A 16,845-nucleotide genomic window follows, 5' to 3' on the forward strand; every position below is an offset into this window, starting at 1 on the left:
CTACGTTCACACCCCAACACTGCTTTACTTAACAATCATGATTTCAATATTGATAACAATAATTTGAATTATTACTTTGGCCGTAATTGGCAGCCCTAGATCTCATACATGAACACTATAATGTGTTACTAATGTTTGCCTTGGTGCCCTTCTAACTTGCCTGGGTGCCATAAAATATGAGCCCTCCTTTAAGGCAACACTTGCCTTGACCTTAAAAAGTTACAATTGGAGGCCTGTGCATCATTCCAAAAAAGTGTTGTATCCCAAGATACTGTATATGTAATTTAAAGGCCTACTGAAAGCCACTACTAGCGACCACGCAGTCTGATAGTTTATATATCAATGATGAAATCTTAACATTGCAACACATGCCAATACGGCCAGGTTAACTTATAAAGTGACATTTAAAATTTCCCGGGAAATATCCGGCTGAAACGTCGCGGTATGATGACGTATGCGCGTGACGTACTCAGTTTAACGGAAGTTATGGTACCCCGTAGAATCCTATACAAAAAGCTCTGTTTTCATTTCATAATTCCACAGTATTCTGGACATCTTTTGCAATTTGTTTCATGAACAATGAAGGCTGCAAAGAAGACAGTTGTAGGTGGGATCGGTGTATTAGCAGCGGACTACAGCAACACAACAAGGAGGACTTTGTTGGAGAGCAGACGCGCTAGCCGGCGACCTCACCTTGACTTCCTACGTCCCGGGCCGCCAAACGCATCGGGTGAAGTCCTTCGTCCTTCCGCCGATCGCTGGAACGCAGGTGAGCACGGGTGTTGATGAGCAGATGAGGGCTGGCTGGCGTAGGTGGAGAGCTAATGTTTTTAGCATAGCTCTGTGCGGTCCGGTTGCTAAGTTAGCTTCAATGGCGTCGTAAGCACAGCATTGTTAACCTTCGCCAGCCTGGAAAGCATTAACCGTGTATTTACATGTCCACGGTTTAATAGTATTGTTGATTTTCTATCTATACTTCCAGTCAGGGGTTTATTTCTTTTGTTTCTATATGCAGTTAAAGCACGATGCTATCACGTTAGCTCGTAGCTAAAGCGTTTCGCCGATGTATTGTCGTGGAGATAAAAGGCACTGAATGTCCATTTCGCGTTCTCGACTCTCATTTTCAAGAGGATATAGTATCCCAGGTGGTTTAAAATACAAATCCGTGATCCACAATAGAAAAAGGAGAGAGTGTGGAATCCAATGAGCCAGCTTGTACCTAAGTTACGGTCAGAGCAAAAAAAAAAAAGTATTTCACTGCATTGTAGTCCGTCACTCTAACGTTCCTCGTCCACAAATCTTTCATCCTCGCTCAAATTAATGGGGTAATCGTCCGAATCGCTCTAGCTGCGTTGAAAACAATAGGAAAATATGAGGGAGTGAACAACTGACAACGTCACGCTACTTCCGGTAGGGGCAAGGTTTTTTTTTATCAGAGACCAAAAGTTGCGAACTTTATCGACGTTGTTCTCTACTAAATCCTTTCAGCAAAAATATGGCAATATCGCAAAATGATCAAGTATGACACATAGAATGGATCTGCTATTCCCGTTTAAATAAAAAAATGTCATTTCAATAGGCCTTTAACATGAACTTGGATGGGTAATCCAACTCAGTGGTACTTTAAAATCTGTGACGCACTGAGACAGCAGAAAGTAGAAAGAACCGCAAAGTGGCGGGGGACCACTGTAACATAAAAGCAGACCCCAGACAAACGACTTAGTCCAGTGCTAATCTTTGCAGGAGGAAATCTTAAGCGGTTGTCCAAGTTCTGTGATGTAGTTTGTCTGCGTGTCATCGTGACGCAAATGATATCTTACCGTCTAACTCCAGCGGCATCAGCTCTCTCTCCTGTGCAGCACAAGGAGGGAACACATCGCTGGTTACAAGACGCCGTCGGACAGCAGGATATAAAAAATCAAGGTGACTTTAAAAAGAAACACACCAGCTGTAAATGTTTGTGACTACCAAATTACAATAACATGCATATGGTGTCTGCTCAGCAGCACGCTGACAGCAAACTCTAATGGGATTTCACCCCGCAACGTTTCTTTCTCATTTGCAAAATGACGCAACATCATACTCCCCTACACACATGCACTCGACTCCAGCTGCAGCCTCCAGACACTCACACAAACACGTCATGGTGGATTGTACACATCTTGCTCTGTCGCAACTGAAACAGACGGAAAGACGGCGGCATACGTTTGCCAGACACACAAATCGCATCATTTGCATATGGCCGCGTGTGTGTGTGTAACATTCTGTATTCTCTACCTCGTTTTGGCATTTGCGCAGGCCGACTCTCCCTCTCTTTGACGTTTGCCCCCTCGCCCCCCCCCCCACTAACACACTGCATGTATTTGCTGAAAAATGGCAACGCTAAAAGCCAGGAATGTCAAGTCTACATCAAATAGGTCATGTTATGATTTGTTTCCTACATTTAAAACACTTCATTTTGGTCTACATAACATGTGAGGATGTTTCTTTGCTCAACATTTTGCACAGATTTTGCTGTAAAGACCTATTTTCAAGCCACACAACATCCCAGATGATCTAGCGAAAGCAGAAGGCTCACCGCCAAGGAAGAGACGATGCGGGCGGAAATGGAAAGGAAGGAATCCAGGATGAAAATCTGGTACTATATGCTCACTAAGGTTAAACTTCTGCCGAGTCGTTATCTCTCCGATGCTAAGATTTAAGACATAAATATGTGGATTGATTGATTGATTGAAACTTTTTTTAGTAGATTGCACAGTACAGTACATATTCCGTACAATTGACCACTAAATGGTAACACCCCAATAAGTCGGGGTCCACGTTAATCAATTCATGGTAAATTGTACAAACCCCGTTTCCATATGAGTTGGGAAATGGTGTTAGATGTAAATATAAACGGAATACAATGATTTGCAAATCCTTTTCAAGCCATATTCAGTTGAATATGCTACAAAGACAACATATTTCATGTTCAAACTCATAAACATTTTTTTTTTTTGCAAATAATCATTAACTTTAGAATTTGATGGCAGCAACATGTGACAAAGAAGTTGGGAAAGGTGGCAATAAATACTAATAAAGTTGAGGAATGCTCATCAAACACTTATTTGGAACATCCCACAGGTGTGCAGGCTAATTGGGAACAGGTGGGTGCCATGATTGGGTATAAAAGTAGATTCCATGAAATGCTCAGTCATTCACAAACAAGGATGGGGCGAGGGTCACCACTTCGTCAACAAATGCCTGAGCAAATTGTTGAACAGTTTAAGAACAACCTTTCTCAAGCAGCTATTGCAAGGAATTTAGGGATTTCACCATCTACGCTCCGTAATATCATCAAAGGGTTCAGAGAATGTGGAGAAATCACTGCACGTAAGCAGCTAAGCCCGTGACCTTCCATCCCTCAGGCTGTACTGCATCAACAAGCCACATCAGTGTGTAAAGGATATCACCGCATGGGCTCAGGAACACTTCAGAAACCCACTGTCAGTAACTACAGTTGGTCGCTACATCTGTAAGTGCAAGTTAAAACTCTCCTATGCAAGGCGAAAACCGTTTATCAACAACACCCGGAAACGCCGTCGGCTTCGCTGGGCCTGAGCTGGACTGATACAAAGTGGAAAAGTGTTCTGCGGTCTGACGAGTCCACATTTCAAATTGTTTTTGGAAACTGTGGACGTCGTGTCCTCCGGACCAAAGAGGACAAGAACCATCCGGATTGTTCTAGGCGCAAAGTGTAAAAGGCAGCATGTGTGATGGTATGGGGGTGTATTAGTGGCCAAGACATGGGTAACTTACACATCTGTGAAGGCGCCATTAATGCTGAAAGGTACATACAGCTTTTGGAGCAACATATGTTGCCATCCAAGCAACGTTACCATGGACGCCCCTGCTTATTTCAGCAAGACAATGCCAAGCCACGTGTTACGTCAACGTGGCTTCATAGTAAAAGAGTGCGGGTACTAGACTGGCCTGCCTGTAGTCCAGACCTGTCTCCCATTGAAAATGTGTGGTGCATTATGAAGCCTAAAATAGCAGAAGTGAGACCCCCGGACTGTTGAACAACTTAAGCTGTACATCAAGCAAAAATGGGAAAGAATTCCACTTAAAAAATGTGTCTCCTCACTTCCCAAACCTTTACTGAGTGTTGTTAAAAGGAAAGGCCATGTAACACAGTGGTGAACATGCCCTTTCCCAACTACTTTGGCACGTGTTGCAGCCATGAAATTCTAAGTTCATTATTATTTGCAAAAAAAAAAAAAAGTTTATGAGTTTGAACATCAAATATGTTGTCTTTGTAGCATATTCAACTGAATATGGCTTGAAAAGGATTTGCAAATCATTGTATTCCGTTTATATTTACATCTAACACCATTTGTTGTTAGCGGGGCTAACGAAAAAGCTAAATGCTAATCCACAAAGAAGCGCTAATAAGGAGTCTGTTAAGCTAGAACTAGCCAGCGCCAGGCTGGATAATCCCTGCACACATAGCAATTCTTCTAGAATAATATACAACTCACATAATGTTTTTTCTGCGTCAGAGGTGGACATGCATTTTACTGAGGTGGCAAACAATCTAAAAATTCCTGTCATATCAATTCCTAGATATGGTCGAAATTATTTAAAGTGCACTATGCATAATAAACGTAACATTATTAATATTGCTACTACGGATACTTTCAACAAAAACTCCTCAAAACAGCCCACTACCTATAATATGGGCTTTTTAAACATAAGGTCATTGTCTTCCAAAACGTTATTAGTTAATGAAGTCATCAGAGACAACAATCTTGATGTCGTTGGTTTAGCCGAGACCTGGCTCAAACCAGACGAATTTTTTGCGCTGGGTGAGGCGTCTCCTCCTGGCTATGCGGGAACGCATATTGCCCGCCCCATTAAAAGGGGTGGGGGTGTTGCACTAATATACAACAAAAACTTTAGCCTTACCTCGGACCTAAATAATAAATATAACTCGTTTGAGGTGCTTACTGTGAGGTTTGTCACACCGCTGCCTCTCCACCTGGCTGTCATCTACCGCCCCCCTGGGCCCTATTCGGACTTTATCAATGAATTTTCAGAGTTCGTTGCTGATCTAGTGACGCACGCCGACAATATAATCATAATGGGAGACTTTAACATCCATATGAATACCCCATCGGACCCTCCATGCGTGGCGCTCCAGACTATAATTGATAGCTGTGGTCTTACACAAATAATAAATGAACCCACGCATCGCAACGGTAATACGATAGATCTAGTGCTTGTCAGGGGTGTCACCACCTCTAAAGTTACGATACTCCCGTACACTAAAGTAATGTCCGATCATTACCTTATAAAATTCGAAGTTCGGACTCATTGTCAACAAACTAATAATAATAATAATAACTACTATAGCAGCCGCAACATTAATACTGCCACAACGACGACTCTTACTGACCTACTGCCTTCAGTAATGGCACCTTTCCCAAATTATGTGGGCTCTATTGATAACCTCACTAACAACTTTAACGACGCCCTGCGCGACACCATGGATATTGTAGCACCGCTAAAGCTAAAAAGGGCCCCTAAAAGGCGTACCCCATGGTTTACAGAAGAAACTAAAGCCCAGAAATTATCATGTAGAAAGCTGGAACGCAAATGGCGTGCGACTAAACTTGAGGTTTTCCATCAAGCATGGAGTGATAGTTTAATAACTTATAAACGCATGCTTACCTCAGCTAAAGCTAAATATTACTCAAATCTCATCCACCTCAACAAAAATGATCCTAAATTTTTGTTTAGTACAGTAGCATCGCTAACCCAACAAGGGACTCCTCCCAGTAGCTCCACCCACTCAGCAGATGACTTTATGAATTTCTTTAATAAGAAAATTGAACTCATCAGAAAAGAGATTAAAGACAATGCATCCCAGCCACAACTGGGTTCTATTAACACAAATATGACTGTATATACGACGGACATTGCCCTCCAAAATAGTTTCTCTCTCTTTGATGAAATAACATTGGAGGAATTGTTAAAATGTGTAAATGGGACAAAACAAACAACATGTTTACTTGACCCAATTCCTGGGAAACTTATCAAGGAGCTTTTTGTTTTATTAGGTCCATCAGTGTTAAATATTATAAACCTATCACTTTCCTCTGGTACTGTTCCTCTAGCATTCAAAAAAGCGGTTATTCATCCTCTACTCAAAAGACCTAACCTCGATCCTGACCTCATGGTGAACTACCGGCCGGTGTCCCACCTACCGTTTATCTCGAAAATTCTCGAAAAAATTGTCGCACAGCAGCTAAATGAACACTTAGTGACTAACAATCTCTGTGAACCTTTTCAATCCGGTTTCAGGGCAAATCACTCTACGGAGACAGCCCTCGCAAAAATGACTAATGATCTATTGCTAACCATGGATTCTGATGCGTCATCTATGTTGCTGCTTCTTGATCTTAGCGCCGCTTTCGATACTGTTGATCATAATATTTTATTAGAGCGTATCAAAACGCATATTGGGATGTCAGACTTAGCCTTGTCTTGGTTTAACTCTTATCTTACTGACAGGATGCAGTGCGTCTCCCATAACAATGTGACCTCGGACTATGTTAAGGTAACGTGCGGAGTTCCCCAGGGTTCAGTTCTTGGCCCTGCACTCTTTAGTATTTACATGCTGCCGCTAGGTGACATTATACGCAAATACGGTGTTAGCTTTCACTGTTATGCTGATGACACCCAACTCTACATGCCCCTAAAGCTGACCAACACGCCGGACTGTAGTCAGCTGGAGGCGTGTCTTAATGAAATTAAACAATGGATGTCCGCTAACTTTTTGCAACTCAACGCTAAGAAAACGGAAATGCTGATTATCGGTCCTGCTCAACACCAACATCTATTTAATAATACCACCTTAACATTTGACAACCAAACAATTAAACAAGGCGACTCGGTAAAGAATCTGGGTATTATCTTCCACCCAACTCTCTCGTTTGAGTCACACATTAAGAGTGTTACTAAAACGGCCTTCTTTCATCTCCGTAATATCGCTAAAATTCGTTCCATTTTGTCCACAAGCGATGCTGAGATCATTATCCATGCGTTCGTTACATCTCGTCTCGATTACTGTAACGTTTTATTTTCGGGCCTCCCTATGTCTAGCATTAAAAGATTACAGATGGTACAAAATGCGGCTGCTAGACTTTTGACAAAAACAAGAAAGTTTGATCATATTACGCCTATACTTGCTCACTTGCACTGGCTTCCTGTGCACCTAAGATGCGACTTTAAGGTTTTACTACTTACGTATAAAATATTACACGGTCAAGCTCCTGCCTATCTTGACGATTGTATGGTACCATATGTCCCGGCAAGAAATCTGCGTTCAAAGAACTCCGGCTTATTAGTGATTCCCAGAGCCCAAAAAAAGTCTGCGGGCTATAGAGCGTTTTCTATTCGGGCTCCAATACTATGGAATGCCCTCCCGGTAAAAGTTAGAGATGCTACCTCAGTAGAAGCATTTAAGTCTCATCTTAAAACTCATTTGTATACTCTAGCCTTTAAATAGACTCCCTTTTTAGACCAGTTGATCTGCCGTTTCTTTTCTTTTCTTTTCTACTCTGCTCCGGGGTGGACCACTAGCCTGTCCATCAGATGGGGACATCTCTACGCTGCTGACCCGTCTCCACTCGGGATGGTTCCCGCTGGCCCCACCATGGACTGGACTTTCGCTGATGTGTTGGACTTTCACAATATTATATCAGACCCACTCGACACCGAGGATGTCGTTGTGGCTTGTACAGCCCTTTGAGACACTAGTGATTTAGGGCTATATAAATAAACATTGATTGATTGATTGATTGATTTCACAACTCATATGGAAACAGGGTTTGTATATTGACAATAAAATGCTTTTGTATTCTATATCATGTTAATACTGTTACTACTTTGAACACGTGTAAACAATAGAGGCTCAAGCCAGCTATACAGTACGCTATGCTACGAGCTACATTGGTAACTTACACTACCGTTCAAAAGTTTGGGGTCACCCAAACAATTTAGTGGAATAGCCTTCATTTCTAAGAACAAGAATAGACTGTCGAGTTTCAGATGAAAGTTCTCTTTTTCTGTCCATTTTGAGCATTTAATTGACCCCACAAATGTGATGCTCCAGAAAGTCAATCTGCTCAAAGGAAGGTCAGTTTTGTAGCTTCTGTAACGAGCTAAAGTGTTTTCAGATGTGTGAACATGATTGCACAAGGGTTTTCTAATCATCAATTAGCCTTCTGAGCCAATGAGCAAACACATTGTACCATTAGAACACTGGAGTGATAGTTGCTGGAAATGGGCCTCTATACACCTATGTAGATATTGCACCAAAAAGCAGACATTTGCAGCTAGAATAGTCATTTACCACATTAGCAATGTATAGTGTATTTCTTTCAAGTTAAGACTAGTTTAAAGTTATCTTCATTGAAAAGTACAGTGCTTTTCCTTCAAAAATAAGGACATTTCAATGTGACACCAAACTTTTGAACGGTAGTGTAATTATGAATTATAATACAAACTGGTTCATTGCCAAATAGACTATAGGCACTGATCAATTTAAAAGTAGATTATAGGAAAACCATTCTTTATTTTTCCGGAGGACAAAAACACTGTTGTCTTACAGTAGAAGGCTAAGCTGGCTACACAACAAATTGAGCAAACGCATCATTCACACATTTTTAACCTACTGCTATTACTTACCGTTTCATTGTCTCCCGCCACTGAAAATAGTTTTACCGAAAATCCATCGTTTTGTGAGAGTTTGTGTTTGAAGCAGGACTCGTCTTTGCGCACACTCAAAGCGACTTTTTCCACAGTTGAAGGCACAAATGGTAAACGTAAGGCACGTGTGGTTAATGACTTGTGCTGGTTAAAGCAAACCAACAGCAGATCATTTTTCTTAATTGGGTTTCAAATGTTTTGGTACAACCGGTCCTACATAAATTAGAAATGGCTGAGGTCGGGCAAGAATGTTTGAGTGAATTTCTAGCATATGTGGATAAAAAGCTGATGTCACAGGTCAGAAAACATCACAAGTGAGAGCTACTTCCAAACAGACAGTTTGGAGGAAGTATTAAGGAAGGCTATATTTTTGATTAATATCTCCGCCATGCCTCCAGGGTTTGATTTCAAGTTTTCGGGACTTATGCAGACCCCAAATACACACAGGCAGGTACTAATAGGTAAGAACAATTGGTTTTGATTAATAGGACCCTTTAAAATGAAACATAGGTGTAGCAAAGGTTGAGTAGTTGATTACATTGTTTAGCATGTCAAACGGTGAAAATGCAGCCAGAGGCAGCGATAGCTTCTTTAGAAAGTGTTTTTATAGAGAGAAGTGCCTTGTTTGTTTCCTCATGAGTATAATTGCGTCTCACTTGCCTCAGTCCTTGAAACAATTGTCTCATTTGCATATTTGTAAACATTCACTGGATTTAATTTGCATATGTAACGCTCAGATGATTTGAAAAATGAACCAGCAATTAAATGATTGTTTCCATGAAGATCTTTGCCTTAAGTAAAACACGCTGAGTTGGTATGGTACATCGTCTCCACTCAAGGGCTATCATTGCACCATTTGTCTCCTAAAGCATCGCCGCATCCACTCGGGGAAGCGGGAAAAAACATGAAAAGTCCCTCATTCTCATATAGGACGTATGGAGATGCTGCTTAGCTCTAAGCCCCAGGATATCTATAAGCTCAAAGAAACTTGATTGACACACCAGCTTAGGAAGCGTATCAAAGCTCTGATCATTTTTTTTTCTTCCAGCTGCTTAAAAGCATCTATCCATCCATTTTCTACCACTTGTCCCTCTCTTCATGAGACAAAATTGCATTTAAAGTTGTATTAGGGCTGGGACCAGATAATGATATCAATATATATCGCAATAGACACGTAATTGTTATTAAAAAAAAATGTGTTCAATATATATATATATATATATCTATGTTTTTTTTGGGGGGTTGGAAGAAACCGGAAAGAATGAAGCAAGGTCGTTTGCATAAACAAAGGCACTCGCAGGCTGGTAAGCTAGCAAAACAGGAAGTGGTCACTAAGCAATAGGAAGGAAATGCTAAACAGCCAATCGTGTGACAGTATCAACTATCAAGTTGATTATGCCATCTTGCTGTCTCGCTGTTGATTCTCTGCATGGAGTGAGAAGAGAAAGTAAAAATGAGTGCTGCGGAGAGCGAATAAATTTAAAAATAAAACAAGAAAAGTCACATCGACAGTATGGAAGTTTTGGGTATTTTTTCCAAAGGGACGGACCGTAGTCCTTCACCACGCTCACCTCTTTTCTTTTCAACCCTCGCCCGCTCCTTATTTTGATGTACGGAAACAATAGGTAGGAACTATAGTGCGCGACTATTTACATAAAATAAATAACAAAATATAACAAATGTGCTACACTTAAAAATTCTAAAAAATAAAAATGGTCCAATATTTAATTGTTACGGCATAACATCATTTATTTTCCATACTTAAACTAGAACAATAGACCAAATTAAAAGTTACACAGAACAACAAAAAAGTTATTCTCAGGTTTCTCTGTTTACATTTTCACACTTTGCAATATTTTTTACAATTTACTAAGCATTTTTTACATATTCCTTATTTTTGCACTTTCATTTAAAGAGGTTATTGTTAAGTGTTTGTGGTGATTTTAGAATTGTGTTTACATTGAGCGTTTTCTATGGTCGTTTACATTTATTTCCTTCCTGCCTTAAAAGATGAAGGGATTATAATCAGAGAAAGGTTACATTTAAAATAACAATGTTAACATTGAATATATTTTTCACTAGGTCCATATTTTCCATATCTCATAAAAAATATCGACAATTATTGATATCGACCGATATAAAACACAGTTTTCAGCTACAGTATATCACCCAGCCCTAAATCGTATAATTAATGCTTACAACCAGTGGCAGAAGTAACACAGTATTAGGGACGTGCGATACTGGCTTTCTTACGGATGTTCGATATGCTGATTTTGCACAACACTTCATAAACTTGATAACTTTAATATCAAGCAATCAATATATGCAGCGTTTATTCCCTCAAACTGATGTCGGGGGACATGTGATGTAAAATGTACACATTATTGCTTATTGTAACACCTTTTACTGTGATACCTCTGTTTACATATAGTTCCCAAATAAACACTGCTTGATATTTCTGATCAATTATAATACTTTAATGAGGTGGTCATAATCATTATACATTTTTTTATAATGCATTTTCAAATCTCAAAGTGCTACATATTAAGATAGAAAACCAAATAAAAGAAAAAAATGTATGTCATAAAAGTAAACAAGGTAAGAGTCGAACGTTCACATACTCTTAATGTCCATTTACATAAATTTGTAATTATATATCCATTATATTAATATAATATGTACACATATACTGTACAGTGTTTCCCATAAACTGCCAAGATACCTGTGGCGGTGGGGGCGTGGCTATGGGCGTGGTCACCATGACATCATTGAGTAATTTGCATAATTTACTACAATGATATGATTTTCTCTAAAAAGGCTCAAAAAATGTATATTTACTAATTAATAATAACAGTTTTGTTTTAAACGTCCGTCCATCCATCCATCCATTTTACAATATAATTACAACACTTTATGTACATATTTATATAAAGATTTGAACAATAAGTTATTCACTGAAATATATTTATTAATTGTGGTGGCGACTTGTCCAGGGTGTACCCCGCTTTCCGCCCGATTGTAGCTGAGATAGGCTCCAGCGACCCCGAAGGGAATAAGCGGTAGAAAATGGATGGATGGTTCTTACAATAAATATATCTTATCAAATATAAAAGCTAAAATGTCTCTTAAAGCTCTGCCCCTTTAATTAGTGCATACTAAATAATTTAACTTCAATGTTTATCAATGTTTATTTATATAGCCCTAAATCACAAGTGTCTCAAAGGGCTGTACAAGCCACAACGACATCCTCGGTACAGAGCCCACATACGGGCAAGGAAAAACTCACCCCAGTGGGACGTCGGTGAATGACTATGAGAAACCTTGGAGAGGACCGCATATGTGGGTAACCCCCCCCCTCTAGGGGAGACCGAAAGCAACGGATGTCGAGTGGGTCTGACATAACATTGTGAAAGTCCAGTCCACAGTGGATCCAACACATCAGCGGGAGTCCAGTCCACAGCGGGGCCAACAGGAAACCATCCCGAGCGGAGACGGGTCAGCAGCGCAGAGATGTCCCCAACCGATGCACAGGCTAGTGGTCCACCCGGGGTCCCGGCTCTGGACAGCCAGCACTTCATCCATGGCCACCGGACCTATGCGACTCCCCCTCGCAAGGGACAGGGGAGAAGAGGAGAGAAGAAAAGAAACGGCAGATCAACTGGTCTAAAAAAGGGGGGGTCTATTTAAAGGCTAGATTATACAAATGAGTTTTAAGATGGGACTTAAATGCTTCTACTGAGGTAGCATCTCTAACTGTTACCGGGAGGGCATTCCAGAGTACTGGAGCCCGAATAGAAAACGCTCTATAGCCCGCAGACTTTTTTTTGGCTCTGGGAATCACTAATAAGCCGGAGTTCTTTGAACGCAGATTTCTTGTCGGGACATATGGTACAATACAATCGGCGAGATAGGCTGGAGCTAAACCGTGTAATATTTTATACGTAAGTAGTAAAACCTTAAAGTCGCATCTTAAGTGCACAGGAAGCCAGTGCAAGTGAGCCAGTATAGGCGTAATATGATCAAACTTTCTTGTTTTTGTCAAAAGCCTTGCAGCCGCATTTTGTACCAACTGTAATCTTTTAATGCTAGACATAGGGAGGCCCGAAAATAATACGTTACAGTAATCGAGACGAGACGTAACGAACGCATGAATAATGATCTCAGCGTCGCTAGTGGACAAGATGGAACGAATTTTAGCGATATTACGGAGATGAAAGAAGGCCGTTTTAGTAACACTCTTAATGTGTGACTCAAACGAGAGAGTTGGGTCGAAGATAATACCCAGATTCTTTACCGAGTCTCCTTGTTTAATTGTTTGGTTGTCAAATGTTAAGGTGGTATTATTAAATAGATGTTGGTGTCTAGCAGGACCGATAATCAGCATTTCCGTTTTCTTAGCGTTGAGTTGCAAAAAGTTAGCGGACATCCATTGTTTAATTTCATTAAGACACGCCTCCAGCTGACTACAGTCCGGCGTGTTGGTCAGCTTTAGGGGCATGTAGAGTTGAGTGTCATCAGCATAACAGTGAAAGCTAACACCGTACTTGCGTATGATGTCACCTAGCGGCAGCATGTAAATACTAAAGAGTGCAGGGCCAAGAACCGAACCCTGGGGAACTCCGCACGTTACCTTGACATAGTCCGAGGTCACATTGTTATGGGAGACGCACTGCATCCTGTCAGTAAGATAAGAGTTAAACCAAGACAAGGCTAAGTCTGACATACCAATACGTGTTTTGATACGCTCTAATAAAATATTATGATCGACGGTATCGAAAGCGGCGCTAAGATCAAGAAGCAGCAACATAGATGACGCATCAGAATCCATCGTTAGCAATAGATCATTAGTCATTTTTGCGAGGGCTGTCTCCGTAGAGTGATTTGCCCTGAAACCGGATTGAAAAGGTTCACAGAGATTGTTAGTCACTAAGTGTTCATTTAGCTGCTGTGCAACAGTTTTTTCGAGAATTTTGGAAATAAACGGAAGGTGGGAGACCGGTCGGTAGTTTACCATGAGGTCAGGATCGAGGTTAGGTCTTTTGAGCAGAGGATGAATAACCGCTTTTTTGAATGCTAGGGGAACAGTGCCGGAGGAAAGTGATAAGTTTATAATATTTAACACTGATGGACCTAATAATACAAACAGTTCCTTGATAAGTTTCCCAGGAAGTGGGTCAAGTAAACATGTTGTTTGTTTTATCCCACTTACACGCTGTAATAATTCCTCTAATGTTATTTCATCAAAAATAGAGAGACTATTTTGGAGGGCAGTGTCCGTCGTATATACAGTCGTATTTGTGTTAATAGAACCCAGTTGTAGCTGGGATGCGTTGTCTTTAATCTCCTTTCTAATGAGTTCAATTTTCTTATTAAAGAAATTCATAAAATCATCTGCCGAGTGGGTGGAGCTACTGGGAGGAGTCCCTTGTTGGGTTAGCGATGCTACTGTACTAAACAGAAATTTAGGATCGTTTTTGTTGAGGCGGATGAGATTTGAGTAGTATTTAGCTTTAGCTAAGGTAAGCATGCGTTTATAAGTTATTAAACTATCACTCCATGCTTGATGGAAAACCTCAAGTTTAGAACTTTAGCCTACTACTACAAGCATATTATTTACCAGCAACATAAAGTGAAACAGAGGCAGAGGTGTCCTGCCACAGTCAGTAACAAATAAACAGAAAACAGTAGTGGTCAAATACAAATAAGGCAACAAGAGAAGTATCCTACACTTCTCTTTTGTAAAGTAAATGTGAACAGCCTATATGGGCATCTACATCTACTATATGATTTGCCTGAGAAGCTGGACAGGACAACAAAAAAAACATTTTTTATTTTTTTAAAATTTGTGGCGGACGTAATTCTTTCGTGGCGGGCCGCCACAAATAAATGAATGTGTGGGAAACACTGCTGTATATGTATAGGTTATATAAATATATTGTTGCTTTACATGCAGTTTTATAAGCCCAATGCAGCCCCAAAGTCAAAAAGTTTATGTTTGTCAGATATGCAGTACTGTATAGCACTTTATATTGTGTTCAACGTGTACAAACCTCCACTTAAATAAGTACTTTTGTCGAAGCTGGAACCCATTGTCAATATTTAAAAAATTTGCTTCAATATGCAAACTTTTCAATTTACGCACCAATTAAGTTTGGAAATTGTGGTTTCACTGCACCTTAATCCAGTAATGATAGTGAAAGAGTGAACAAATATGTCCATCCATCCATTTTCTACTGCTTGTCCCGTTTGGGGTGGCGGGGGTTGCTGGAGCCTATCTCAGCTGCATTTGGGCCAACACAGATAGACAATATGTGACCTGTTGAAATTGCATAAATGTTTGAAATAATCTTCAACCGACATTTTTAATGCATTTAAAAAGTCCCACGCTTTCCTTTTGATAAGCACTCCCAAATACATAGTCATTGTATTGACTTATCATTTTGTGCTATAGCAGGACCCCCCCAGGTGTCTTTAGAAGCCGGTCCACATGGCAGGCATGCAAACAACTATTCTGTGTGTTATATTGCCAACTAAGCGGAAACACAAATCCAATGCCAGCACACACTTTGGTGCCAGCAGCCATCGCACTATCTGCCTCAAACGCTAAACCACTCGTGATTTATAGAAACGTCTTCATTTTTAATAATGTTTTTGCAACGTAAAAGGGGCTAGAGTTGCCTGTGGGGTGCGGCGGCAGTGTTTACCCTATAAAAGATTCGCCGGTCCACAAGGGCATATTTAGATGGCAAGGTCAACCCATTAATTGGATTTTTCTTTTACCCAGAGAGGATTAGATGGCGAGCCATGCGGACTAACAACACACCCGAATGAGCCCATTAACGGTTAATTTCATTCTGTCTGCCTTCAGTTAGCCCGTTGAGCTCCTTGCCGCTCGTCCGTATGAGAGGTACAGTATGTAATGCTCCGGCTGCAACGCGTCCACATGTCATTTCCGCCACTCCGGTATCCTTCCATCTGTCCTTTTGCACTTCCCACGTCTCCTATTGTGGCGTTGTCAGCCAATGCCACGCATCCACCCTTTTTTCATTCTCTCCTTGTCTTGTCCAGCCTCCTCTAATGAGGGCTGACAGTAAACTTAGCTGAGGGGCTAATTAATACCGAGGCAGGGATTAGGATCACTGCGGGATGGACGGTCTCCTTCACTCAGGCACTCAGCAGCAAATAATAACATGCTCCCAGTACAGTACTTATACCTGGCTTGTGGTGAATTCCAAGCCCGGGGCTGTGACAGGATAGGAAGCACACAAGGTCATCCAGGAGCTGTGCTCACCTCCAATAATTGGACTTTAAATCAACTCAACAGCCCTGTTAGTTAAGGAGAAAGCTGGTCAAAAACATCATTAAAATGTTCAGGCAGACGACTCCCTTTGGTGAAAATTGCGCTCTTATCTTAAGTAAATCCTTCCCCTGCGATGAAGACGTTTATGAAAACGCATTTAGTTTGGTAATCAAGTCTCACCAGGGGCTCGCAAGGTTCCATGATCAAAGCGATATACCCATGATTGTAATAACAGGAAGCAGAATAAAAGACATAATGCACTTACACAGCGGTGCTTATTTGTCTAAATATACCCTTGGTAGAATTCTACTGAAGGTTTTTGGGGAAATTGAAGCAAAATGTGTTTCCCAAAAACGATCCTGTCTCGTTGCTTGCACTTCGTTTTTGTTTTTTGCCTTTGATGCTACCACAGAATGCTACCAGTGTGGTGATTGAAGCTATTGCTATGCCCTGGCTTCTTAATACACAATATACTTTGTGTTTAGGCTTTAAAGGCCTACTGAAATTACATTTTTTTATTGAAACAGGGATAGCAGATCTATTCTATGTGTCATAGTTGATCATTTCGCGATATTGCCATATTTTTGCTGAAAGGACTTAGTAGAGAACGACGACGATAAAGATCGCAACTTTTGGTATCTGACAAAAAAAAGCCTTGCTCCTACCGGAAGTAGCGTGACGTAGTCAGTTGAACATTTCCGCAAAGTTCCCTATTGTTTACAATGATGGCGGCCAGAAGTGAGAGCGATTTGGACCGAGAAAGCGACGATTTCCCTATTATTTGAGCGAGG

At 40.8% G+C, this 16,845-nt stretch overlaps 2 protein-coding genes across 14 annotated transcripts in view; one reads left to right on the top strand and one right to left on the bottom strand.

Annotated features, from left to right (window-relative positions):
* LOC133633668 (calcium-binding protein 2-like) overlaps positions 1–16,845 on the bottom strand; it is an 87,783-nt gene that overhangs the window by 32,971 nt on the left and 37,967 nt on the right. The window contains exon 5 of the mRNA XM_062026283.1: positions 1,821–1,851. Within this exon, the coding sequence (XP_061882267.1) occupies positions 1,821–1,851 (31 nt within the window). The remainder of the gene's footprint in view (positions 1–1,820; positions 1,852–16,845) is intronic.
* doc2d (double C2-like domains, delta) overlaps positions 1–16,845 on the top strand; it is a 240,410-nt gene that overhangs the window by 17,591 nt on the left and 205,974 nt on the right. For 5 of the 13 annotated variants that reach the window (XM_062026282.1, XM_062026269.1, XM_062026270.1 and 2 more), the window contains 2 exons: positions 1,834–1,923; positions 2,509–2,638. The exons of 2 other annotated variants lie outside the window; for them this stretch is intronic. The gene's annotated coding sequence lies outside the window, so the exon portion shown is untranslated. Of the gene's footprint in view, positions 1–585; positions 770–1,833; positions 1,924–2,508; positions 2,639–16,845 lie in introns of all 13 variants that reach the window. 6 more of the 13 variants (XM_062026273.1, XM_062026276.1, XM_062026275.1 and 3 more) reach the window with 4 other exon arrangements.

This window comes from Entelurus aequoreus, linkage group LG18 (assembly GCF_033978785.1).
Source record: "Entelurus aequoreus isolate RoL-2023_Sb linkage group LG18, RoL_Eaeq_v1.1, whole genome shotgun sequence".
NCBI classification, from domain to species: Eukaryota; Metazoa; Chordata; class Actinopteri; order Syngnathiformes; family Syngnathidae; genus Entelurus; species Entelurus aequoreus.